The sequence below is a fragment of the Caenorhabditis briggsae genome (genome assembly GCF_000004555.2).
Source record: "Caenorhabditis briggsae complete genome, chrX, whole genome shotgun sequence".
Lineage (NCBI taxonomy): Eukaryota > Metazoa > Nematoda > Chromadorea > Rhabditida > Rhabditidae > Caenorhabditis > Caenorhabditis briggsae.
The window spans coordinates 5,367,704-5,395,346 of NC_013491.2; the positions used below are offsets into that span (position 1 = coordinate 5,367,704).

Genomic DNA, 27,643 nt, shown 5'->3' on the forward strand with positions numbered 1-27,643 from the left:
ATTTTAGATTAATGTTTAAAAAAACTTTTGGTTTTAAATTCTCACATACCGTAAACACTCTAATAGAATTCTTATAACTTTTAACTTTAAACCAAATTACCGTATTTCTTTCAATAAAACCCACCCAAACCATTAACTTCGAACCAATTTATCTCGATTACTCTAGAAGATAAGAAAAAGTGGTTAGCTAACAAAACATTTTAATGATGTAAAAAGCATTTTGTCAGTGGACCACTTTCGGATGTCTCTTACAAAAAATGAGTTAATGGGGCTTGAAGTTGAAAGTTAGGGTAGTCAATCTATTAGAGTGCTTACAGTATATTTAAGAAATTCCATAAGTCAATTTATCTCGGTTCCTTCAGAAGATAATAAAAATGGCCAACCGATGGAATATTTGTAATATTAATATAAGCATTTCGTCAGTTGACTACTTTTAAATATCTGTAACAGGAAACGAGTTATGTGAGCTCAAAGTTGAAAAGCATTATATCAGAGTCTTTGGTATTTTCTGTTGTTTTTTTTCTCCCAGTCAAACTGTCACCTTTAAGCTCAATTAATTCAATTCTTATGAAAGATATCAAAACTTTGTGAACTAATAAATTATTTATCGTAATCCCACCAATATATTTTATTAGTTGCCACATTTCTGATACCTTTTACATGAATAGAGATAATTGAGCTCAAAATTGACCGTTTGATTAGGGGCATTCTATTAGTGACTCTTGTAGTCTAAAATAAGAGAATTTCAGACAATTTTCTTATATATTATTTGAGCTCAATTATCACTTTTCCTCAAAAAATTGACTTTTTTTAAGTATTCTATTAGAGCGTTTAATGTTTTATTTTAGTAATTCAGTTTCCAAAGTATTTTTCCCTGGGCTATATTTCTAGACCCAATCCTCCTGTCCGATCTTATCTCCCCCCCCCCCCCTCAAATGTTTTTATTACGTTGTCTCGTAAACCTATAAAAATTCTATCCATCAGCCCACCCTGACAGATGATGTATATAAACTTTGCTCTAATTGTGTGCCGATGAATAGTTGTATATGATGGATGAAGCCGTGTGAGAAGAACCGTCATCCTCATCATCATCGTCTTCTCTCTTCATTCACAAGTTTTTCTTTTTCCGCGCACTTACCTCTCCTCCGCATCAAAACCAACCCATCCTTCTCTCTGTCTCCCGTCCCACTCCAATGTTTACCGTCTCGTGATTTGGCCGCGTTCCAACAGTCTGACCGCTCATCCGCGTTCTGCGTCTCACTATCGACTCATCTCTTTTTTTCCGCATACTCCCGTGGGTGATCTGTGTACTCCGCAACCCCGTCTTCCTGTGTGCCGCCTCTCCCGACGATCCGACGGTCCACCACACCAATCGGTCTGTGTGTGTGTTTGGGTGTACCAATATACGTATATTCACGACTAAACTATTTGATCGCTTTTCCTATAAGTGCGAATTTGAGACACTGTATTGTGTTTTTGTTTGCATGTGTTCAGTAGTTTGGTATGCGCGTGTTGTTGATGCCAGGCGAAATGTTGATCCGGTTGGATCCGAAAGAATTTTGCAACATCTGCCTCCATATTTACCCTTGATTTTGTACTTTTTTATAAAATCTAATTATTTGAAATTCTGTTAAAAATTTTTTTGCATTGTCTACAGTGATAGAAGTTAAGAAGCTAAAAACTTCTATTACTGTAGACAATGCAAATTTAGCTAGCTTCTCGCAAATGGTCAAAATTACCGGAAATCAACTGAAAATACGTTTTTATATATATATTATTGACCGTTACTGTAACTGAGACGATTTTGAAAACTACAAAGACGTTTCATATTCTCAAATCGTGAATTTTCAAATCTTATCATACGTTTCACTACCTATGAAACGTCAGCAAACCCGGTTGTTTCCTTTTTCTTTTTTCCCGATTTGTTTTCCACGATTCTTTGGCTTCCTGAATCTCTCATTGCACTTTACTTACTATAAATAACCATATTTACTATTCCGTCTTTTTCCAGAATTTTCATTTCACTTCATCTGTTTTAAAGCACAAACAAAAAAATGCCTTCAAAAGGTCGTGTTCCCTCTCTCTTAATTTTTTTTTTGTTGATTTGAAGCGAAAAACACGAATTCCGAATTCGTTCTAGTACTTTGCAGTTCCTTTTTCTCATGTCCGGTTTTCCAGTTTTCCTTCTGGAGCAAGTTTTTGAGAGCAATTATGATGTGGATGAAAAAAACAATGAATATTCGGTTGTTTGTAGACTTTTAAAAAATGAGAAAAAAAGCTGTTTGTTTAAACTTTTCTGACTGACCTCTTCCGTTGAAAAAGCAGTAAGTTTTGAAAATATTTCATTTTATTGTTTTTGAAATGAAATGAGTTTTTAGGCGCATAAAAGGACTTTTGATGTTCATAATCCTAAAAATCTCCGTTCACCGTCCACATTTCCTTGAGTTTCAAAATCATCGGCTCTAAACTAACATAAGCTTTAAAATCTAAAATATTTTGGTAATTTTCTGCTTCCCTTATTCAGGTCCGTTCGGAATCTACGAACCCGTAGAATCAAATCTCATTATCTGGTTCATGGCGTCTATTCAATTGCTCTTAGCTCTCAAAATTATTTACTTTCATTTTAATGATCTTACCAGATTGCTCATCTTCAGATAATGATATCACCCGAGCCCTATTTTTGGTTTTCTTCGAACAACGAGTACAAGATGCACTGAACTATATAGGAATTCGAGCAACTTTTCTCCTTCCCTCCGCCCCTTTAAAACTCATTTCTTCCACCTCGACAAGCAAATGATTTCATATTTGTGAGTTGACGTATGTTCGGAAATTTTGTGGAGAACATTTATCTGCCCCCTTCTCGTTTTCGGATTTTATAATTCATTTCAATTACGCTAGGACATTTCAGCTGCTGTCGGGTAGACGGCAAAAACTTGTTAGGGGGGCCTGGGTGTCCCCATTTGTTCACCTGGCTCATTTTCTCCCGCGGAGCACCGCTATTGTTTATGTCAAGGTCGGACGCCAAATTCGAACACTCTTTTCCGCGGAGCTTTAGGTTTTATCACACGTCACTATTAGGCAGGGGTGTCTATTTTCATTTATTGACAGAGAAAGGGAAAAGCTGAATTTCAGCCTGCTCTCTCTGTTTTCCTCTTTCTCCTGTCACAAATACACAAACTGACCCTTGGCTTCTGAAGATGAAGAAGGAAGGAGAAGTCTGGAAAGCGAAATGAACGCGTTTTGCCTACGGAACGCTCCACTCTGAAAAATAGTGAAAATACTACTATTTTCAGTTCAGGCTTTCAATTTCTTCTTCTCCTCTCCTCCCACTTTTTTGTCTATCCAAGCGCTCAATATCCGTCCATAATGAGAGTCGAAATTGTTTTGCCCCCACGTCCCCTTTTTACTATTTATTGCTAGTCTTGGTCAACATCGCTGTGCTCGTCGTTCTTTTTGAAAAAGAATGTTGCCATTGATATATGATGAGCAAGATGTTCTAGAAGTCTTTTAGAGTGAGAATCTCTCTAGAGTGGGCAATAGGCCAGAAACCATGTGGTTACGAAAAATGGTTACGAATCTTCTCCATCAGCCTAGATTCCCAGTTTAAGCTCGAATACCTCTGTTTCTGTAAGAGATATCAAAAATTGTTCAACTAATAAAATATGTGATATTATGACAAATGTTTAATTCGTTAACGTATTTTTAATATCTCTTATACAAAATCAGATGATTGAGCTTAAGTTAAAAAGCAGGGCGGCGCTCTATTAGTGCTCTTACGGTATTTCATATTATTGCTGTCAGAGAAAAGAAAGGTTGAAAGCGAATATCTTGTTGAGTTAATCTTACAGGCACAAATGCCAACTACCGTTTCGTTCAATTCTATTTTTAATATTATTCTTCTATTTTTTTTTTACTTTTTCGTCGATTTCCGGGATTTTTACAATTATTTTTATCATTTTAATAATTTTTTTCTGATTTAAATTTCAAACAAAGATGAAAATAGTTAAAATATTGAGAAAATAGGAGAATAACTGTTGAAATAGGTTGGAAAAATACGGTTCGCTCGTGAGCCTCTAAGAAAAAACATCGAACGAGATAACCGTTTTCAACCTTTTTTCCCAGAAAACGATAGTATCGTATTTTCTTTAATAGAATCCCATCGAATTTAAGCTCAATTATTTTGATTCCTGTAGGAGATATCGAAATTTTTTCAACTGATAAAATATCCGTGATATCATGATAAATAATTCATCTTCTCACAAATTTTTAATATCTTTTATAGTAATCAAGATAATTGAGCTCGAAATGTGAACACAGGGTGACGCGCTTCTAGAGCTTTTACTGTAATTTAGAAAGTACAGTACCCTTCAAATTTTGTGATAAAAACATCCTTAATCATTGTATTTTTTTTCCTTCAGAATAAGCAAAAAACGGCACATCCTGAATTCTGAATCCTGAATCTCAATCCTAAAAAAAAGGAGTCTCAATTTTCAATCAGGTGACCCTTTGCCACTCCTTCTCTTTCTCATTTTTTGCCCCCTTCTCTCCCCGACGCCTACGCGCTTTAATTCTATTCACGGTACACTATGCTGAGTGGAAACCTTTTTGGCCCGAAGCGACTGCATCTGATCTAATATTCTGGTGTATCACGTAACTCTTCTTGTTGCTCTTCCAGTGGAGAGAACACTTTTTTCCATTAATTCATCATATTCCAACTCTTTCTCTCAACTCGCGCGTTCAAGCGGATCAAATTATTTCATTGGCGCGGGATAGAATAACATGGACGATTGGCAAATGAAGAGATGGCCCTCCGCGAGCTCCGCCCATTTTCGCTGTTAATTTCAGTCACTTGAGCGATATTGTCTCTTCTCTCCTCCCCCCTCTCAACTACCAATTGCATTCCAAAAGCTTTTTGCTATATTGGTTTCTCTATTCTCCTTATTTCCTTTATCTTCATTTTCTGAATGTCCATTTTTAGAATGCTCCAAGGAGAGTAGAAGCAGATGACGTTGGCATCTATAGGCTCATCTTTTTTTTTTCAAAAAATCCGTATTTCCTGTTGCATAAACATCTAAGCACTCCGGAAACGAATTCTTCTCCATTTTTTTCATATTTCGAATGAAAATTCCTCTTCATCTCACTCAAAAAAAAACCAAAAAGTGGTGAACATTTTAATCCGCTTTTTGGGAGAGCGCGCAATTTTCAAAACCATTATCCTTCCTGGTTCCTCCAATCGGTTTTGTACGCTAAACGGTTCTCGATAGGTTTCGGTATCCGCCACTAAGAATCGCCAAGCGTCACACATACCAACTAGTTTCCTATATTTTTCTATTCCTCCTATTCATTTCTGTACTTTTGTCCCCTATTTTCACAACTTTCTGTATTGTGAAGAATTGAATTGTGTTTGGTATTCTCAATACATGATCGCCGAATTTCAGGCTATTCAACCAGTGTGAGGAGGGTGGGGGGGGGGGTGAATCATATATGATTACTGTAGTGAGTATGTGTTACCCTTTTCATTCTCAATTTTTTTAAAATTCTTTAGAAACTACAAGAATGTTTTTGGCGTTTTTTTAGACTGGTCGGAGTCATTTTTGATATTTTTCTGTGGCCCAACAGTATAGTTCAAGTCACTTTTCCATTTCGAAGCTCAATTACCTTTTACGCTAACCTTTCTCTTCAAGAAAAAAATTTCTTAGAACTCTGAAAAAATTTTGGAACACTATAATTATGTTTTCAAAAAAAAGATAATTTTGTTTACTACAATTTTCTGGAACCTATAATTTTGAATGAATTTCAAAAAAAAGAGAAAAATCGAGAAAAAGGAATTCGATTCTCCCTCAGCCTCGAATTTCAATAAGATCTTGAGAATTTTTCCTTACAAGAAACCAAGATATGTTTACTTTTCAAAAAAAAACACTGAATATTTTTTTCCCATCGATTCGAAAAAGTTCCCAAATTTTTCATTGTGTCCTAATCCAAAGTGCATTGTCCAGAAAAAAAAAGAAAGTTCGCTTCTGTTGCGTCCTATACATTCCCATCACAAATGGAAAAAATGGGATCATGTTTCCCCATCCTTCTCCTGCGCCATTCCATTTTGTATGTTCAAGAGAAGCATTCTCTGAAACCCGACCTTTCCCGTTTTCTATTCGAAATGACCCATTAATTGGCAATTTGCGATGGTTTTGATGCCACATAGCCTGAAAGACAAAATATTTTATTCTCAAAAATAGGCAAAAACTTGTCAGACGGTCCCATCTCGCGCATTCTAATGATGAAACTGCGCCTAAAAATGCGAGTCTTACAGTAGAGATAGAGAAGTGCTCCCGACCTAATTTGGTATGAATGACGTGCTCCATGCAGCTGAACTTGTTGTGTCGTCACAAAGAGAGAGAGAGAGAGAAAAAGACGTCGTATTTTGTTCGGTTTTTTTTCTTTAAAGAAAAAAAAGAAAGAGAGGGCTTTTTCACGCTATTTTCGTTTTTCATTCATGTGTTTCTAGTCAAGAACAACTCATCGAGCAAAATCTTTAGGGGCTACCCGCTCTTCTATTCTCTCATTGTCACCCAAATTGATCCCCAAATAATTTGCAATTCGTTTTGATACCCGGAACCAAACCAGGAAATGTTTCTGTTTTAATTTGTAAACCATTCCTAGTCCAACGACTACTAGGATTACCTCTTACATTGTAAACCCAGATTTTGATGAAATTGTTAGAATAGGTTAATAGAAAGACTATCTGGACACGTCTAAAAGCTTTAGAATCGGCTAGACAGAGTTTTGTGAAGTGTGAAAAGTATCGTATCTTCGCAAAATTTCATACAAATTTTATGAAAATTGTACTGTTAAAATTCTCTGAATTGGATATAAATAAGGATAGATTTGAAAATTTATGAAATATCGGTACCCATCGCGAGAGTGTTAAAAGTACTTATTTTAGCTAATTTAGCTCTAAATTTTATGAAAGTTACACAGTTCAAATTGTCTTATTTAGAACTTCAAAATGAGTATAAGCAAGGCTATATTTGAATTTTTTGAAATTTCGGGTTGCGCCACGAAAATTTCAAAACTACGGTATCTCGCCTAATTTTGGTCGAATTTTTATTAAACATATACAGTTAAAATTGTCTTGTAATGAGCTTAAAAATGAGTATAAACAAGGCTATTTGAAGTTTTTGAAATTTTGGGTCTCACCACGAAAATTTTAAAAGTACTAGATCTCGACTAATGTCGATCCAAATTCTATGAAAATTAGACGGTTCAAATTGTCTTATCAAATTTTGCAAAATGAATATAAGTGTAAAAATATAAATTTTGAAAATTTTCGGGTCCTATCACGAATGTTTGAAAACTACTGTACATCGGGAAGTTTTAGGTTCTAATGAAACTTCATATTTGAAGAAATTTCTTGAAAAACTTTTTTTTAGTTTCCAATTGTTTTTTGTTGGAAAGACAGTCTTTCAGATTTGCTAATCTTATACTGAAAACGCGATTTTTGGCACTGAAACTGATACAGCTCGGCTGAAACTGTCTAAATAGGCTATTCTTAACCTATCCTGAATTTTTTTTTCTCAAAATTTAGGTCTTGACGTTCTCTCGTGAAAACGAGCCAGTTCCTTATTTTATTGTTTACCTTTCATTCTTATTGTGCTTATACATAACATCACCAACAACATAAAAAAATATTCCTGAGTCACGGTCTTTACCAGTTTTTTTTATTCTTAATGTTTATTTGGATTACTCATCTTCACTTTTATTGAAAAAAGAACCGTCCATTCATTCCGAAACAATTATATAGTTCAAGCCGCGACCGGTATTCCAATTCTGTTGCGAATTCCAATTTCATACGAATCAATCTACCCAATGTCCGATTTAGATTGATGAGTTTGTCTTGAAAAAAAGTTGGAAATTGATGAGACAAGAAGTTTTTTTTAGATTTTTCTATTTTCACTATTTTCAATTTGGTCTTCTGATCGTAGATACTTGAGTATCTTAGTCTCCATTCCTTATTGTCTTCCTTGATACAGGATCTTCTTGTGGTTTCTGGTTCTGAGAATCCAAAAACTCAGTTCTCTTTTTTTGGTTTTCCTTTCCAGGACATTCTGACAAAAGATAAGATAACCTGTTTCGTCGAGAAATGCAAGGAGAACCAAAAAAAAAGTGTACTCGATATCTATATATGGTCGAGATGAATCGTGAGAGATAAGCAATTGTTATAATTTATTAGCTTCTAATATCCACACCTTTTCCTTCTTCTGATAATCCATCCTTCCACGTATTCCCTATTTCCAAGTCCCTCCGGTCCCCAAAACTTCTCGGAATCCACTAATGAAGTTACCCACTAACAGATCTCAGATGGTGCATCGTCCTATCTCCAACAAGTTGTTTGAATCATAAGATGACGAGAAAACACACACAACAGAGGGGGAAGAAGGAGAAGAAGAAGAAGAAAACGAGAAGAAGCAGAAGGACCCCTTGTTTCTTCCTTTTTTGCTTCTTCTTCTACTCCACCATCTCCTTCTGTTTTCAGTGTGGTTTATATGACGTGATGTGATGCGCTCAGTCAGAAAGAATGAGAGAGGACCACTGGCATTTTTCTTCTTTGGGTTGCAATTCAGTGTTTTTTTCTTTTTCCTTGTTGTTCAGAGATTCCTATAGCATGCCATGTAGCCATTTGAAACAAAACGCTCCAAACAAATTTTGACGTCCACAACGCTTCAGAATAATTGGTTGAAAGGAAAGAAGAGAGAGAGAGGGGCCCCCGCAACCAGTTGTTCTATTTTTTGCAACAGAAGTCTTTAAAGAGTCTGGAGAAGGAGACAAAGTTTATTGAATTGTCTGTCAGTTTTGTCGTCGTCTTTTTTTTTTGGTTTGAAATTTCAACTTTCAAAGGGCAAATTTTCACTTTTTCTTAGATTTTTAGTATTAATTTATCTTCTTCCTCTCCAATCTGGAACCCTCATCTGGTGGTCATCGTCTCTCGGCAAACTCCCCTAATACAGAAGCTTCAAAGATCCCGAATCATTTTCGATCTTTTTTGATCAGACAGAAAACAATCCGAAATACGGAAGAGAAATGAAAAAAATTATATTGAGAGCTCAAAATTTGGCTCAAAATACAGAATTTTTTATACCGGGCCTTCCGGGCCGGGCCCGGGCCTTGAAAATTTCCCCAGGCCCGGCCCGGCCCGGAATTTTACAAGTATGCCCCGTTTTTTTCTAATAAAAGCCCACCCAAAACGTCAACGATGACCTCAAGTATCTCGCTTTATGGCAAAGATATAATAATTTTATCAACTGATAAGTTATTTATCAACTATCTATAAAATCGTATCAGTTGACAACTTTTCGACATATTTCACAGAAATCGGGAGAATTCAGCTCAACGTTGACTGTAGGTTGGGCTTCTGTTAGAGGAAATACGGTGAAAATATTTTTCGGAATTTTTAATTTTCGGACTTTTTGAAAATTTTCCGATATCTCGATACTTCAATAATTTCGATAATTCGGTGAGTCAAAAAATCAAAACTTGACGTGTTTCGAGAAATTTCAACTTTTATAGGGCGCATTTTCACTTATTTGTTCTTGATGTCATTAAATATTTTTCCGACTACCAAGAAAGAGGGTTTTTCCAAAATTTTCAGAATGTTCGGAATTTTTTAAAACTTTCCACATTTTCTGAATAGTTTAGGATTACTGTAGACATCTCCCAACCTTTTTTCCAGTGAAAATTTTAGAAAAAATATTTGAGGCTCTCTAAAATTTCTAGAGAATTCTTCATTCTAAATCTCTGGCTTTAGTCAAACCAAAAATCGAAACTTCACGATGATTGAAAAAAAATTCCCACATTTCCATTTTTTCTTTTTTTACCCATTCAGTCTGTACATCCTATTATAATGCCAATAATTTCAAATGTCTCCTTTTGTTGATACTTCACACGCTTGGAAAATGTTCTTCAGTCCCGGATACATCAGTATCAGTACTGTAGGAATTTCTAGAAATCTTCAATTTCTATATTTGTCTCCCCCACACACTTTTTCTTTTATTCTCCAACGCCTTCATTACAATTCATGAACGTAAGTGCTGCTTCTCATTCCTATGCAGTTTCTTGGAATTTTGTGACGTTCCATTCCTTACTAGATGTTCTCTTTCTTCTCCTTTTTTCTCTCTTTTCTTAAATGGCACTCAGATGACAGCCTCTGCATTAGATCTTCCTAAAAATGACATCATACATCATGTGAGTAGGCGGAAGGACCACTTCTCTTTTTTTCGGTGCTGTTTCTGGAGTTGGAATCAATTGCTCTCAATTACAAAAACATTTTACTTTCTTTTCATTTCTCGTTTTGAACTTTTTTTACTCACACTAATCTTTTTCAACTTGTCGTCAAATTCCATATGAACCTAGAAGTATTATTGCAGAACCTACGCCGCCTCCGATGGCTACGTTCCAGCGTGTTAACATGCCCGCGCAGTTCATGACACCTTCACCTTCCACATTGAACGACATACATTTGGCATCTAACGACAGTGACAGCAGTACCAGCAGGTAAGGATCAAAAATTGAAATCGTAGGGATAACGGGAGAAAATTATGAGAACCTTATGATTTCTTACCATAACCTACAAAATGAGCTAGTTGAGAAAACGATAATAAATTTGCGGTCACTGTAGACCAGAAAATCGTTTTCATTTTTAACAAAAAATAGTGCATTAGCTCAACACATTTTGAAAAAAGAAGGGGAATAGAAAATAGTGGTTACTGTAGAATTTCGAAAATGAATTTCCATTTACAGGAACCCGTGAATAACGGCAACAAATCAAGTGTTTTCATAATTTTAAGAAATTTCACATTCCGAGTTCTAAAAATATGATCCCTTGAAATTCTTGAAAATTAGAATCTTCTTTAAATTGAGATGTCCTAAAAACTATAAAAGTTGGAAAATTCTCGAAAAATACAATTTTTCAAATTTTCAAAATGTTGAATTTTCTTATAATTTCAAATTCTTGAAATTCTGAAGATTAAAATTTCTCAAATTAAAATTCTAAAAATTCTCAAAATTCTTAAAATTCTCAAAATTCTCAAAATTCAAATTTCAAATTTCTTAAAATTTCTTAAAAATTAGAAATTTCATCGAAATTGAAAACTTTAAAAATTTAATTTATCCTACGTTTTCAGAAAGTCTACAGTTTTAGATTTTTTGAAAAATCTAACTCTCTGAAAAAAACCAAAATCTGCTAGAATTCAAAAAGTTTCATGTTTCAAAAAATTCATATTTCTTCGATCTCCTAAAAACGCTAAAAACCCAGATTTTTTAGAATTTGAAGAAATTAGAAAACTCTAATTTTGTTGTTAGGAGTTCAAAATATTCAAAGGCAGGAAAATTTTTCATCCATTGTCGTTATCTAGGGATTAATGTAGAATTTGCACTCATTTTCATAATTCTTCAGTAATGCCTTACTTTATTTTTTCAAGTTTCCAAAACTAGAAAATTCTTGCAAGATCTACCTTCAAAAGTACTTTTTCTCCTAATTTTCATTTTCAAAAAATAATTCTGCGTTTTTGGCGACCCCCCTAGAAGACGTGCAGAAAGAAAAATTAGATGTTTCTCATTTTTTCGCTTCTTTCTGATTTCTTCAAGAAGGATACAAATAGGATCCACTTTCCAAGCAAATTAGCTGCTCTTAATTTCTTCTTTGGTTGAATCTAGTACTATCTAGGACCTTGTAGTGGGCGGGACATCTTTTATTATTGCCTTCTATTGTTTTTTACGACTCAAAACAATATAATATCGAGGGAGTACTGTAGTGATAAAATTTGAGAAAAATATTCACTGAAATATACAAGAATCGAGAGTTGAGAAGGCAACATAAAACGATAAAAGAAACAAAAGATTCATAGCACACACACACACGGACAGTTTCATATTCCTTCCTTTTCATCACTTTCGATTCTTCATTCCCGCCCCACCTTGACGCCCCGGAAAATTCCAATTGACCAAGAGGCTAAAAACTACCTGGATTGTCTTCTCTCGTCCTGATAAAAAGATTATTTGACTCTCTCGGAAAATTGTTCCCGCCTCTGATTTTTCTCTTTCTTATCATCACAAGACTCCACGACACAGAGGGCGCGAACAAGGAGAAAAAAGAAACACCTTTGTCCTTTTCCCTTGTTCTTCCTCCAGCGATCTTCCCTTTTTCTTCATCTCCATCTTTTTGATATATCGTTTTGTATTGAGAAAACGATATGTTGGTAGAGAAGAGCTGTTTCGATCCTCTTCATTCATTCGCTCGCGCCAAAAGAGACACAATTTCCACTTTTTTACGTCATAATGTCCCAGCTGGGTCAGTTCAAACGAATAGGGTCAATCATTTTGCACTTATGGTCAATGGGTTCGTGTTCTGCTCATTAAAACGATTTTGATATATTGTACATTTCCCTAGAAACCAATCTTCCTTATTCCTGATAGCTTAACCTCCTCGAATTCTTATCGTTTTCTTTCTTTTAAAAGGTGCTTACCGGAACAAATTGACAGATGTTTTAGATGCAAACGTGGCGGTTCTCTGATGATGATAGCGGTTTTGAAACATGTTTCAGCTTATAGTTCAAACAATTTTGTATTTTTTTTTCTAGTATGGAGTTTTAATAAGTCTATCGTCACGATAGTTTCATATCTATATCTATGAAATTCACTTCCAAATCACAATTTTCGGTTCTTAATGACTTTTACGGCTTCACTAAGATATAACGGACCCATGAATAAATAGCAGTCCGATGAGAACAAGAAAAATTGAGTGCCATGAAGTTTACAAAGTAAATTTTTCATGGGTCCCTCGAATTGGGACCGTAATAGTCATCAAAAAACCAATTTTGTTTTGAAATTAGAAATTAAAAAATACAGTGTCCCTGAAAATCAAGAACTTTTTAGAAATAATTTTTATGAGGTGTACTGAATGAGCTCATAGAATTTATACTAAAAGATTTAACGGAACTTTTGAAGTTACAGTAATCCAATTTGGAACTTTGTGGACAGTGAACATTCTAATAGGATCCCGGCAACTTTGAGCCCACATATCTCAATTCCTGTAGAAGATATCAGAAAGTGATCAACTGACAAAATGTCATTAATACTATCACCAACATTTTTGCAATTGCCAGATTTTTGGTATCTCGACTACAAAACAAGATAATTGAGCACACATTGCACGGGTAGAGTGAGCTTCTATTAAATTATTTACGGTATTTGAATTGAGAAACTTAGATTAAGTCTAAGGGAAAAGTGTTCAGTTATATTCCAATTATAGGTTTGTGAGATGTGCTTCACGCAATATGTGACTCCTGTCACGATTTTTGCCCCTCTCAATATCCAGTTTTTCATAGTTTAGCCCTTCCGTTTCAAAATATAACCCATCTCCCCCTAAAAATTTATCTTTATATATTTTAAATTACACTCTTCTAACGCCTTTTATCCACCATCTCCGTTCCATTTGGCTGGTTCTCATCTTCCCTCCGTTGCAAAAAAAAGAAAGCAAAAAATAAAGTGCATCTTCTCAGAAATTGTAAGATGAGACGATGCATAACAATTTGTCGGCTCGACTTGCCCCTTTAAATCAATCATACTGATAGATATGAACCGTGTTACAAAAAAAACGAATAAGCAATGTGGACGGACTGTGTGGCATTTTTTAGAAACACATTTGCAAGTTAGATTTTTCTGCCACCATCATTTGCACTCATCAATTTCCACACGTTTCCCCTTTTTTTCTCTCTGTTTACATATTTTTGGGACTCCCTCCTCGCTCTCTTTTCACAGCTTTTGCCTGTCAGAAAAAAGAACAAAGTTCAGTTCATTTTTCATTCTTCTCGTTCTGCTTCACTTTGGAACTTTGATACATTCAATGAGAGGAATGATGTTCCAGGGATAACACAATATGTGACGTGTACTCTGCAAATGGATATGCAGCACGCACGTCCCCAGAAGCTAGTTGGCTCAATCATTCTATTCTCCCCCGCGCGAGCATCATTTCTCAGTGCCTGTGGGCTCGAAAACTTTTTTGCTGCTAAAATAGAGAGAAGAGATACACATCACTATGTTTCGTTAAGAATTTTTCTGATTCAGGGTCTTTAAAACTTTTTTGAGTCATTATTCAGGGATCTGAAGAGATCTATCTCCAAAAAAAAATTCTGAAATTTCAATTATCTTTTCCTAGTTTCTCGGATTTTCTAGACGTTTTTTTTTCAATTATCTGGTCACGGGGGTGTTTCCAATTTATTGGGCTCCACCCCTATACTCGAGGTAGAAGAGGTTTCATTGGAATATGTCATTTTTTTTTGTCCCCCATGCATCTCATATATTATAGAATCATTCACTTTTACTTCATTTTCTCTCTCTCTCTCTCTCTCTCTCTCTCTCTCTCTCTCTTTCATTACATTCTACCGTATTTTTTTATCTCTATATTTTCAAGAAGTCGTCGGTGAGCATGTCTAAAAATGGATCATCCGATCCGACGACGGACAAACGGGAGAGAATACGCCAAGAGTTTTTCAGAAACATTCTGAAAGGGTAAGCAGTTTATGCAACGTGTCCTTATTCCAATCATTCCCAATTCATGGGAAACCGAGGAAAAAATAGAAAAAATGTGGATGGGAAAGAATAAAAAATCGTACGGTTCTCATGATCATAAAATTCCATTCCCTCCCTATTCTTCCCTCCTTCTTCCACCATTATTTCCATTCTTTCAGCTCTGGCCTCAGTGGTAGAATCGGCTCAATGGATACATCGGACGACGGTGGCTCAACGTCATCTCGACAAACGCCTCCAGAATATCCGAGCCCGACACCGCCGAGCAACTCTCCTCCTATAACCTCTGCATCCCTCGAGGCGGAATCTCCAATTGGAGATGAATACAGCAACGAGAATGACGTCGACGATAGATGTGCGAGCTCTGGCGAAGAGAAAGTCAATATGAGCGGTCTCTGCACAGAGGATGAAGAAGATGGTGATCCGGAGATATTGGATAAGATGAAAGATTGGATTGTGCAGCAGGGATACAATATGATTCCTTTCGACAAATCAATCAAACTTGGTGCTGGAATGGTCTTCGTCCACGTCATCGATACTACTCTCCGCGTGGAATTAGGCGATAATGAGAGTAAGTGTATTTCAGATCTCAATTAAATTGTTGTGGCCTAATGAAAAATCCAGTAGTCTCGGAGCCCACCCTATAAGTGCACTTCGGGCTCAATTATTTCAGTTCCTTCAAGAGATATCACATAGTTGTATACTGATGAATTATTCAACATAATGATAACAATATTTTATCAGTGCACAGATTTTTGATATCTTTCGAATCTACCGAGATAAATAGGCTCAAAATACACGTATAGGGTGAGCTTCTATTTGAGCGAAGACGGTAGTTCTTAGTTAAAGGGACGTGGGGCGATCGGTTAGATTTTCAGAGGTGGGTTTATGGAATTTTTACTAAAAAATAGCTAATTGATGATTCAGTAAATTTTGAAAGAGATCAGACTTAATAAAAGAGACTTGAGGGGATCTGAATAGAGAATCTTCAGACAGTCACTGAACCAACAAGAAAGGTGGTTACACGTTTGTAGGGACTTGGTACCACCCAAAACGCTTACAATTATCTTGAAACCGCGTAGTAGTACTGTAGTTTGAGACCATGAAAAAAATTCTATGAGAGAGAGGTCTGAACGTTATCCCCTAATGAAGTGTTTTTCGTAAAATCACCAACATTTTATTCGTTGACAGATTTTTGATATATTTTGAAGGAACCAAGATGATTGAGCTCAAAGTACACGTACAGGGTGAGCTTTTGTTTTGAGCATTTACAGCTCAAATTAAGTTTTATGAAATTGTTATGATTCCAGACCACAGTAACCCTAGGCATTCCTAAAATAGATGTAGACATCTTGCGTGGTATCACGTCACTATCCCGTTTCATTTCTCATTTCTTTCTCCTCCCAAAAAATTGTTCTTATATCCTTCTTCTGGTTCAATCACATTATTTCCCTCTCACACGAAACAATTCTAATTGAGCCCTTCTTCCTATCGTACCAATGTCGTGCGTCTCGTACATGTGTCTATATTGGCATAAAAAAGAACCGTGGTTCCGACTCCGCCCATTTTCATTTTCTTCAGACCGAGAGCTCCATTTCTCCGTTTTTTTCAGTCAGTACGGGGCTCATGGCTCGACGAGGAAATGAGCACTTTTTTGTGCCGCTACCACCGCCGGCTTATTCTTTTTTTCATGTCATAAACGAAAAAGTCGATTCGTGTTCTGGAGTAGTTGCTCTTCTTCTTCTCTACTGTTTCTGAATATCGTGCGGGAGCCTATTGAAACTTTTCATATCATTTTTACTACAAGTAATTAGGTTAATGAAATTTTCAATTAGTTTCTTACCATAGTTTACTGTAGCTTTGTTTAAGAAATTGGATTCTAGCATGTTGACATATTTCAGTTTTGCCGGGAAAGATCCCTACATGTAGGTCCCACATCCCAAATGTCATATCTACTCAAATCCACCTATGCATCAATCTCACGTGGGTCCCGCCGTCAGAATCTCCGCTTTCTTTTTTAAGGAAATGCCTCCTACGTCATCCAAAGAACATTATTCTTTTTTTTTTCGGAGCTCATAGGGCCCCCACACTGCTCTCTGCTTCACATTAACATTTTGCTTTGTTTTTGCGTAAACCACCAATCAATTTCAAAGCGCAATTTGTTTTTCTCCCTTCTCAAAAAGACAATTTAGAGACATCTCATCTGCTCTTTCTCATTTCTTTGAACTAGTGCCACGTCATACGGAGAATGAGATTGAGGAAAAATTGTCGTGTTCCGGCTTTTAATGGTTTCTCTTTTTTCATCCGTCACATCCTTCTTGATGTCTTACTGTAGTTCCCATATTCAGCTCGAAAAAGAAGAAAAGTTTGGCGCCATGGTCCCGCCAGGCCAGAGGCGAGATAATCGAACATACTTCAACAATATTCTTCAAGAATACGGGCCAATTACTTGGGTCATACCTCCAAGATACTATCGACATTTTTCCTTATACTTTGGAATGTTTATCGCTCCGAAGCTCACATTTCGTGGGTTGGGTCCATGTGCAAAGCTTATTTATCAAGTCGAGCAAGACAATATATGTTGGTTGAATGGGTTTTGAGAGACGGAAAATTAATTCTCAATAAGATAGAAAAACGTATTTTGCACTTGAATTTTGTCGTTTTGACTAATTTCAAGAGTCTAGAGCTTGCCTACCAAGATTCAGATCGCTTTGACAAGTTTAGAGGGTATAAAAACCTCGAATAAAAGCTTTGCATTCTCAGATTTTCTTTAAAATTTCCAGTTTTTCAGCTATCTTCCGGTTTCTGAAAAAACTCCGTTTTTGTACCGGAAAATGGGTGTAATTCAAAAATCGACATATAGCTGAAAAACTAGAAATTCAAAAAAAATGCTGTATATGCAGAATTCTCAATCTATGCAAAATTTTTGATCTAGATGTTTTACACTCTCCAAAATTTTCAAAGTGATAGAAAACTTGATAGCTAACCTAAAGAATTTTGAAAACGATCAGAATAGTTGAAAATCAACTGAAAAATCAGTTTTTGTATTTCTCATTGATCGTAACTGTAGATTTTCTACGATTTCACAAATTTTCAGTTGTTCTCGACGGTTATGGATCCATCCTGATGATGGGCAAACCTGGTCAATATATTCGACCATTCCCATTCCACGTACCGCATGGAATTGGTTGTTATCAATTTGCTGATGGAAATGAGGTAAGTACCTTGTCATACTGTAGTTCCATACTCAATGGTGTAGTTCAGACTGTATAAAGTAGCTCTTTTGATATCTTTTACCGATAAAAAATAGCATATTTCAGCGTCTTACTCACATTGTCTTTGCTAGCGCTCACTTAAACCGTGTATTCAACCCAATGAACGTAAGTAGAACAATTTAAATATATGCAAAATTTGGAAAATTAACAAAACAATTCAGGTCCCTACACTTCGCTGCTTACCAGCACCAACTAATCATGATCAGGATGCACCATCAGGATCGGATGAAGAGAGTCGCAGAAACGGTGACAGGAATAACAATGGGAGTGGCAGCGATGAACAAAATTTTGAGAAAAATGAAAATCATGGAAACGCTCAAGGACGATCTGACTATGGGAATCGCAATTCGGGACGCGAGAGATCGAATGGGCAAGTAGAGGAACAAGAAAATGGTCAAACTGGCGGTCAATCCGAAGGGCAATCCAATGAACCAGTTGAGCAAGCAGCTAGCGGACCATCTCAAGACTACCGTAATCATGGACACCAGCACAATGGCCAGGATTATCGTCGCCATGGTAACGGACACTTCCATAACGGACAAGGGAACCGTCAGCAACATGGAAATGGGAATCAGAACAATCGCGGTGGCAGAAAGCCAAGAGGAAACGGGCATCGTCAGCATGATTTCCTTGCTCCTCGTGATAACCATGGACAACAAAGAAACGGTGGACAAAATGGTTACAATTGTCATCGTGAAGTTCAGAATGGGAATGGACATCACAATGGACATCGTGGACATCATGTGCAAAATGGAAATCACAATGGTTATAATCAAGGAAGAAATGGGAGCCGACGTGGGGAGCACCACCGTAACCACCAAAGAGGATGGCAAGGACACCAAGGGGAATCTAGCAGCAACAATGGCTATTTCGAGAACATACAACAATTCCCACCCCTTCCATCTCAGGATCAAGGGCAGGTGATGATGGTGGCTCCTCAAGAAATAAATCAATGGGAATCAGGACACCAGGGACCGGTTGTTGATGAAGCTCCAATGACGCTGCAAAGAGCTCAGTTCCCGTCACCAGATGCTCCGGAATTCCATCCACAAGGATTTGTCCACGAGATGCAAATGGATGACCAAATGGTTCAAATACCCAATGAAATGATGGTGGCTCAACCCATGATGAACGGAGGGATGCCAATGCAAGGGATGGTGCCAAATGGTGCAATGGTCCCAGTGACGCACGGTCATATGCAAATGCAGCCTATGATGCCACCAGTTGATGTTCACGGCAATCCAATCTACTCGGTGCCACCTCCACAGCCGGGAATGATAATAGACGGAAACCAGTATCACAACAATTGGAATGTCCATTATCCACATGTAAGTGTAAGAATGTTTTGAAATGAATCGTTATAAAATTCTTACAGCTGATACATGTCGATGTCCCAGAAGAAGCATTGGTCATGAAACAGCCAACCCAACAGGATACTCATCCGGCGTACATGATGTTTGGTTTTGATCCGGTGGATGTAAATGGGGTTAGTTGAATCTGGAAATACAACATTTTTCTAAAATTTTGCAGTTTTTTAAAAGAAAAAGCTTGATAAAATAGCGAAAACCATTTTTTCTAGTCAAATATTAAGTTTTGCAAATATACAATTACCTACTTAGGCTGATAAACAGCATTATAAGTGAGTAAAAAGCCCCGTAAATCGTTCCCCCGCTAGTGTTCGGCAGGGCGCACTTGCACACCTAGCTATCGATTTTACGTTTTGTGAGGATTTTAGTAAAACACTTAGCTTTTTTTCGCTTTTTGTCTGAGAACTGAATAAAAACTTTGATAAAATCTCATAAATTAATTTTTCGAACATATTTCTCTCATAAAAATCCTCATTTCAGTTCTTGCGCAGCATAGGACTCACCAATTTCATCCAAATCGACGACAGCGAGATCCAGTATCATGCCACGGTCAAAAACCAGGAGGAGCTTCCTTCCAAATCGTTCCTCGTGGAAATCATGCGGGAACGCTCGCAAACTGGACAACTTCTCTTCGAAGTCTTCTCGCTCCAGCCAAACACTCGCTACACAATCACAATGTGTGCCAGAATGGATGCCAGAAAGCTTCGTGGACCTCCAACAAAGCCATTTGAGTTTCGTACTGCACCAGGACGTCCAGATCCACCGAAAGATCTACGGAATATCCACCGTGGTTTACACTACATCAAAGTTGCGTGGAAGGCTGGAAATAACAACGGATCCCTGATCTTGTACTACCATTTGGAGCTCTTTGCGGATGGATGCAGCGAAGGGCAACTTATTGAGAGCAAAGAAGATACTGTCGAGATTCTCAACTTGAAGGAGCACACAGCTTATGAAGCTCGCATCACTGCATTCACTGCCCTGGGAGAGTCGTTGGTTGGGCTCAATCGAAGATTGTTCACCAAAGGTGTGGGTCAGCCAAAAAAGGCACGCAACCTTTGTGTCTTCCCTGTCTCCCATCGCTCTTTTGCTATCACCTGGGATGAGGATCCAACCAATTACTATGATCTCGAGATGTACAATTGCTCCACCAACGTTAGTAAGGTTGTGAGAAAAGATCTTGGCAGCTACCGTACCACTGTTGGAGAACTCCCACCCAGCACGTTATTCCACTTCCGCGTCAAATCAGTGAACAACGATGGAGAATGTTGGTCTGAGGTTCGTGAAGCGACCACCCAGAGAGATTTCAATGGTACCATGGTTCATAATGGAAGAACTGTCCCAATTCCACACCCCGCGTCGAAGCCGGAATTCGTTGGATTTGTAGATGGATGTCCAAAAATGTCATGGGGCAACCAGAATTCAGATGGATCAATTTATACAGTACAAGGAGCCACCAAGGAAGACCCGAATAAGTATATCAATATGTATCAAGGACCGGAGACCAGCATTGTAGTTCTGGACACAGCCATCCGCTACATGCAAGTGCTTCGTACAACACATGATGGGGTAAGGGAGATTATTTTCATTCAGAGAAAATGATACATTTTTGTTACAGATCAGATGCGATAAATCGGTTCGTGGTGACGTCACAAGGGATTCCATTTCTCTTCGTCCTGATCGAGTTCAAGATGTCAAGTTGTTCTTCGTTCGCCAAGGTGTTTTGTTGGTTCAATGGACTCCATTCGACACGGAGGTATGCATTCAGAGAGTCTTTTCCGTCTTGCATGATTTGATTTCAGAAAATGTTCATTCCGAATGGAGGCAAAATTGTCTATTACGTTCAACGTCGCTTTGCCAACACTAACAGCCACTACATCGCGTTTTTCGACGAATCGGATCAATGCGAATTGGAAAACATCCCCGGAGAAACTGAAGTCACCGTATACATTCGCGCTGCTATCCACGTCGATGACAGTTCTGTCAATGGAGATTGGTCCCTGCCAGCCAGAATTATCACTCCACGAAGTCCTCCAGTTGCAGTTCATAATGTCAAATTTGATTCCAACTCACGCCTTCTGTCTTGGGAGAGTTTTGATCAATGTGCAGATCTTCAATTTTCTGTGAACATCATCCATACTGAATCGAAACGCAGCATCATGAAACTTGTTACTACATCCAGAAATGTGATTGTTGAGGGACTCCAACCAGGAGACGAGTTCTCAGCAATCATCAACGCTACAACCAATGTTGGAAAGTCGCCAGTCGTTGCCAAAGATTTCAGTATCCCAGCTCTAAGACCAAGCACCCCAGTCAACCCAATTGTCCAGAAGGTCAAGACCAATGAGGTCACAGTTGCATTCAAAGCGTCGGAACCAAACGGATCACCAGTGACTGGATATATCATTCGATTGATGTTAAACGGAGAATTCTTCCAGGAGGATTTCGTGAGGCCGGAAGAGGTGGAAATCAATGGAACATTCAAACACAAATTCCAAGAGCTCAAGGCCAACACCAACTACACTGTGTCCATTGCCGCCAAGAATGCGGCTGGTATTAGCTGTAAAGTAGAAGTCCCCGTTCAGACAAGATCCGAGCCACCTGTAGCACCAACGTGAGTTGATGAATCAATGTTAGTATAGATTAAACCGTGTGACGTTTTTTAGAATTCAATGTCGTCCAGATGCATACCAATTGAGATTGAGCTGGGATGACACTCCGGCGAATGAGGATTTAACCTACAAGTAAGCCTTTGCTGTGCTCTTCTTTCAAAAACCTAAATTTTACAGATTGTCTCGCTTCAATCCTGAGAACCAGCAATCTAGCACCGTGTACCAAGGCGATGATCGAGTGAAGATTGTGAAAAATCTTAAAGAGGATACCAAGTACTTCTTCACATTGGTTGTCACAAATAAGATATCGGGAGCTTTTGCAACTTCTAGACAAACCGAGTTCCGAACCAAAATCGCTCCACCGCCGACCATCAAGAGGACCCCGATAATTGTTCTGAAGGCAGGAGAGACCCACACTTATTTGGTGGAGTGGGAAGACCATCTTCCGGAGCAGCCACAATACGACCAAGTGTATTGGCTTCAAGTTTCAGACGCCACGATTGACAGGGCTCCATGGGTTACTGTAAGCTGATTTTTGATGTTTTCCTCGAATCAAACTCCAATTTTCAGGTCTATTCTGGAAAGAGACCCTCATATGAAGTGGACACCAAGGATTTCAGCGGAGCTCTCCATGTAAGAGTGTTGTGTTATCGATCGGAGACCATGAAGGGAAGCCCATCCCCAGTTGGATACATTTCCAATATCCCACCAGAGGTACCAAGAGAGGAGGTAACAAAAAATGTTCATTTTATGAAAGTAAACAAGTATTTTCAGGAGCCCAACGAAGCTGGAACACCATTGTGGCAACAAGCTTTAGCGCAGTGGTTCAGAGACTTGCCTGCTTCCGTTGTTACAGTGAGTTGCTGACAAATAAATCGATATAATATTCAAAATAAAATTTTCAGGTTATCATCATGTGCATTTTTGTGATCTTCTCCGTCTCATTCACGGAGAGTCCCATGGTTTGGCTGGCCGACAAGATGAATCCGTCAAGTCATAACTACGGATCCGCATCACCATCAGCGATGCCTCCACATTGAAAAATTTATAAATTTTGGAAATATTAATTATATTTATTGGATATCTTGCTTTTTTCTTGCTTTCGTTTTCTCACCCCATTGGTTTCATCTTCAACATTTCTCCACTCCCCATCCCGATTCTTTTTTCCAGACCCCCTTTGATAGCTTTAAGTTAGACTATCCCTACAAGTACACCGGCGCATACATGGTTTCTGCTGTTTTGAACGGCCATCGATTCCCAATTTTCTATTCCAAATTCTCATTCTGAAGCTAAGCTTCTTCATTATCTTCTCTATCGCATGTCAAACCCCCCACGCTCTCCTTGTCCCGTATCAAATGCCTCTTCGTCCCCCGGTAGATAGATTCCAATTCTTTGTCCTCTCTAACAGTAACGTTGAAATATGTGTAGTTTCTGAAAATATGTGTCCCAAACTTTTACAAACATTTTTTTCCTTTTTCTGTCTCACCCCGGTTGGTCATAATTTAAAATATTTTTGTGTGTTTCACTTTTAAAAATATTTCGAATCGCTAGGCGATCAGTCTCTTCCCATCCCTCCCCACATCCCATTTCTCCCTCCGTTGATCGGACAACTCGTTGATTAAAATCCCCATTTCCAAGGCATTCAAAGCCTGCCAGATCGTTGCCGACTCGAACATTTTTTTGTAATTTAATTTGTGAAACCGTCCCCTGAAATTGCTTACAAGTTCCTAATGTTATTTTTCCCCCGCTACTTTGATGAACGCATTTTATTTGGTATCCTTTTTTATTTTTTGGTGTTGTCGGATAGAAGTCTTAAACTGAAAAAGACCATCAACCTTTCAGATTTTTCAGCGATGGAATTATTTGTAAGCTATTCCGAAATTCATCCGAACTGTGAAAAAATGAATTGGGAAAATTGGAATAAAATTGAAAAATCGTTCAAACTACTGATCTTAAAAATGTATTTTTAAAATTCAGGTGTTTTTTTTTGATTTCAAAAATTTTAACTTTGGGAATTGTTGCATCTTGCACCTACAAAAACCTGATAATCACTCGTACATCAAATCACAAAAAAAGTGCCGAAATTTGACTTTTTAAAAGTTTCATATTACCAATCAGACCTAAAAATGCTAAGTTCCTTCGGAAGATTTAAAGGCTAAAATTACTGTACATTGTCAAAATTATATGGAGCTTGAGGCGGGTGTGTGAGCGTAGTACGGTAGTTGATAATATTTTTCAGTCACAACATGCCCTTCTTCTACGTCACTTTAGATTTCAGCTGACATTTGAAACTCCTTACAGCGTCCAACAAGAAATTCAATTGATGAATGTGGTATAGGATTTTAATCTTAAAGGAAAAACCGAAAAATATGAGAACGGGTGTCTTTTAACCTCGAAAGATAAATCTGTGACGGCGAGTCAACATCACCTTCATTCCTACGTCAAAAATTGGTCGGGTCGAAATTCTTCCAGAATCGGAATTTATAAGGGACTACCGTATTTTGTCAAATGGGAGCTCACGAGAACCATCAATTTTGAGCTCGATTATCTCGATTCCTGTGAAAGATATCGGAAATTCGTCAACTGATAAATTGTTCATCACAATATCACCAATGTTTGATCAGATGTCTAAATTTTTATATTTCACACAAGATTTAAGATAATTGAGCTCAACGTTGTCGGTTTGTGCAACCTTGTGTTTGAGGGTATAGTCCCTTATACATAATTCCGAATTTTAAACTTTTTCTTTTTTTTTCAACTTCTCTACAGATTGTACAAAACACAATTCATACCTATCTGCAAACATCATACACAAAATTTAGGGATCACTTTTATGTACATCAAACCACAGAAAAATGCTGCCAAGTAAACAGAATTTGAGCGTTACATGATTCATTTTCAGAACTATCGAATTTTTTTTTCAATTTCCTGTTGGACGTCATTTGGGGATCCATCCGAGCGAAACTCATCAATTTTTTGGCATTTATTGTGTTTTCAAATTCAATTATTTGTTAAGTCTTTTCAAATCCTTATAACCTTCCAAATTCCAAATTCGTTCTGTTTCTGATTGAATTTCAAAAATTGAGCTTCTGACTCATATTGAAATACAATTTTTAGTCAGATTCGGCTCCACTTTGCAGAAAGTCAAGTCGACCCCAATCAAAATCTCCTCGAAATTTCCGTTAAATCACGAAAAGCGTTTTTTTTCTACTTTTTGTTATTGTTTTTCTCATCTTTCAGAAGCCACTACTTATCTCCAGACAGAATTCCCACTAATAGTCAGGTGCTCACAATCAGTCAGCCGAAATTCGGTGAGCCAAAATTAATGCATACCCTCCAAAAAATCTCAAAATCTGGTGTGAAACAAGCGGACTGAAACAAAGAGTACTTCATATTTCTTTCCGCTTTCAATTTTCAGAAATTTTGGTGTCTCATCTTAGATTTTATGAGTATATTACCTCAACTTGTTTTTCGCATAAAAATATTCCTCTAGAGAATTTCGAAAAAAATATTTTGCCGCTTGTTTTTACAGTATCCCTTCCTCAAAATATTCCCAATTCTCAGGGAAACAAAAACTTCCGCAATCCACTTTGAATGGGTCGGATGGGCAATCCATTTGCCTGATGACCTCATTTTTTGAGAGCTAGCCGGAGTCTAAATTCATTTTTTTCAGAAGCTGAATTTTGGACTTCAACCCCAATTTCAAGATAAGAGAATGATTTTTTGCAGTTTTACCAACATTTTCCGGTAACTTAATATTTTATGGAAAGGTTAAATTCAACTATTTTTCCAGCGCCAACACTGACATTGAGAAAGTTCCACTTGTTGCAAATGAGGAAATTATGGAACACGCTAAGGAAAAAAAGACTGTTTATCAACGCATGCCGGAAAATGAGCAATCAAAAATTCCAAAACCATCTCCATATCGAGAACTAGAGATGATGATGAACTCGAATGAGAAACACACCAATGGAGCTGTCATTGGTCTTGGAACGTTGGGATTTGCCTACGCGTTGGTTGCAATTCCAATATTGCCATATGAAGACCGGATTCTGAACTTGTATGGGATCAAGGGAAAGTCCGATGATCAGTCGGAGCCAGGGAGTCCAGCTAAATGAGGTTTTCTTAATTTCGAACATTTTTCGTGTTTTTAGAACAGTTCTTGGCAAGTTTTCATATTTTTTTTCCAATTTTAAGCTCAATTATCTTAATTTCTGTGAGAGATATCAAAAGTTTTTCAACTGTTGAAATGTTGGTGAGGTTTATAAAAGACAATTTTTCAACGTCTTTCAGAGGATTCAAGATAATTGAGTTCAAAGTTAATGATTTGGGTGGTGTTCTATTAGAGGTAATACGGTATTTTCCGTTTTTGTGAAATATCTTGGGTCAGAACAACTTGTAGCTAAAATATTTAGCAAGTTTTGAGACATGAGAGATTTTCCGGTCCGATTCCGCTCTGAAAGACTTTCATGAAAAACTCAGAAACTTCATTTTTGATGCCATGGTGCTAAATAACTTGCCGATTTCTAAATTCTTCCTTTTTTTCAAAATTAGAAATTCCTACACCCTTTTTGTATCAAGTATTTCAAGAACAGCCCAAAAGGTTTAGTAATTTCAAATGTTCTTTTGCTATGTTGTATCTGACAGTAGCCCATCTCAACCTTCGAGCTCAATTATCTCAATTCCTGTAAAAGATATCAACATTTTGTCCACTGATAAGCAATAAAAAAATCATCACAGTTTGTATCTTTCTGAATCCCGCAAATGGAAAAAAAATCAAATTTTTGTAGTCAAGATATATTTTTTACTTGTGGTCACTAACTAATTCGGTTTTCTACCACTTCAAAAATTTAACGAAAAACATTCGACATTCCCTAAAACTAATTTCTTGCAGCCGCCAGAGGAACAGCTTCCAATCTCACCTTCTCCTCTCAATCATATGCTACCGACCGAAATATAAAATCTTAGAAACTATCTAGAGGCCGTTGCCGCTAGTTTCATATTTTTTAAAACCCCTCTCATGCCAATGAAATGTTGTACATCTGAAAATTGTAAAATAAATGATTTTTAAAACAATTCTACCTTCATTATCATGACCCCATTCGTTTGTCCGCGACCTCGTCATCGCCCCAGCCGTGTTGCTCCCCACGAACCAACAGCTGCTTTCGTTCTCTTCTCCTCTGTTGGCATATCTTCTTCTCCTTTGCCTTTTTCTTTCTCCATCTTCATCTTCTTCTTCTCCTTCCATCCCACTCCATAAAAAAAGCCCCGATTACACTAGTGCGCCGTCCTTTTCGCTTCGTCGATCGCGTGTTCTTCTTCTTCTTCTTTTCTGCGTCCCGTCCGTGCCTCCCCGAGGCTCTGTGAGATGAAAAAAAAAAGCGAGCTTGCCAATTGATTTATTCTTTTTCATTTGAAGAATGTCTGTGAGAGAGGAGAAGATGATGAAAAAACCAAGAAGATGAGGCATCAATCTCATCTTCTCTGCATTCGCGTTTGCCCCCATGGAATAGCTTTCATTTGGCTTCCATCACCTTTTTGTACTATTGAAGAGAATTAGAGAGAAACTGAGGAAATGCGGCTCCCAGAATTTTAGGGTTTCCCATAATCCTTTACACTCCTTTGAACTCCCAGATGGCTGGTTGCTAGAGCAACCGTTCAAATCAGGCATCCCTCCATCTCTTCGCGGTCGATTCTTCTTCCTCTCACATGTCATAGAAATTTGTTTTTTTTCTTTTCCATTGCCATCGCATGCAGTTCGGCTGTTCAATTTCCTCGTTTTGCTTTTTCATATCATCTCTACCCGCCATCT

General features: G+C 37.6%; 2 protein-coding genes across 2 annotated transcripts; both read left to right on the top strand.

Moving 5' to 3' along the window:
• Positions 1-10,435: 10,435 nt before the first annotated feature.
• Positions 10,436-10,549, top strand: CBG27532 (the record flags this gene model as incomplete). Its single annotated transcript, XM_045239161.1, has 1 exon — positions 10,436-10,549. The coding sequence occupies one exon, from the start codon at positions 10,436-10,438 to the stop codon at positions 10,547-10,549; it is 114 nt and encodes a 37-aa protein (XP_045099982.1).
• Positions 10,550-14,476: 3,927 nt separating this feature from the next.
• On the top strand, positions 14,477-25,949 carry CBG17392 (the record flags this gene model as incomplete). The annotated part of the gene is made up of 16 exons (XM_045239162.1): positions 14,477-14,559; positions 14,739-15,148; positions 17,675-17,835; positions 17,898-17,957; positions 18,014-19,180; positions 19,228-19,338; positions 19,700-20,788; positions 20,838-20,975; positions 21,022-21,833; positions 21,886-21,963; positions 22,009-22,354; positions 22,402-22,686; positions 22,737-22,793; positions 23,023-23,064; positions 25,505-25,578; positions 25,625-25,949. The coding sequence occupies 16 exons, from the start codon at positions 14,477-14,479 to the stop codon at positions 25,947-25,949; spliced, it is 5,238 nt and encodes a 1,745-aa protein (XP_045096190.1).
• Between the last annotated feature and the right edge of the window lie 1,694 nt (positions 25,950-27,643).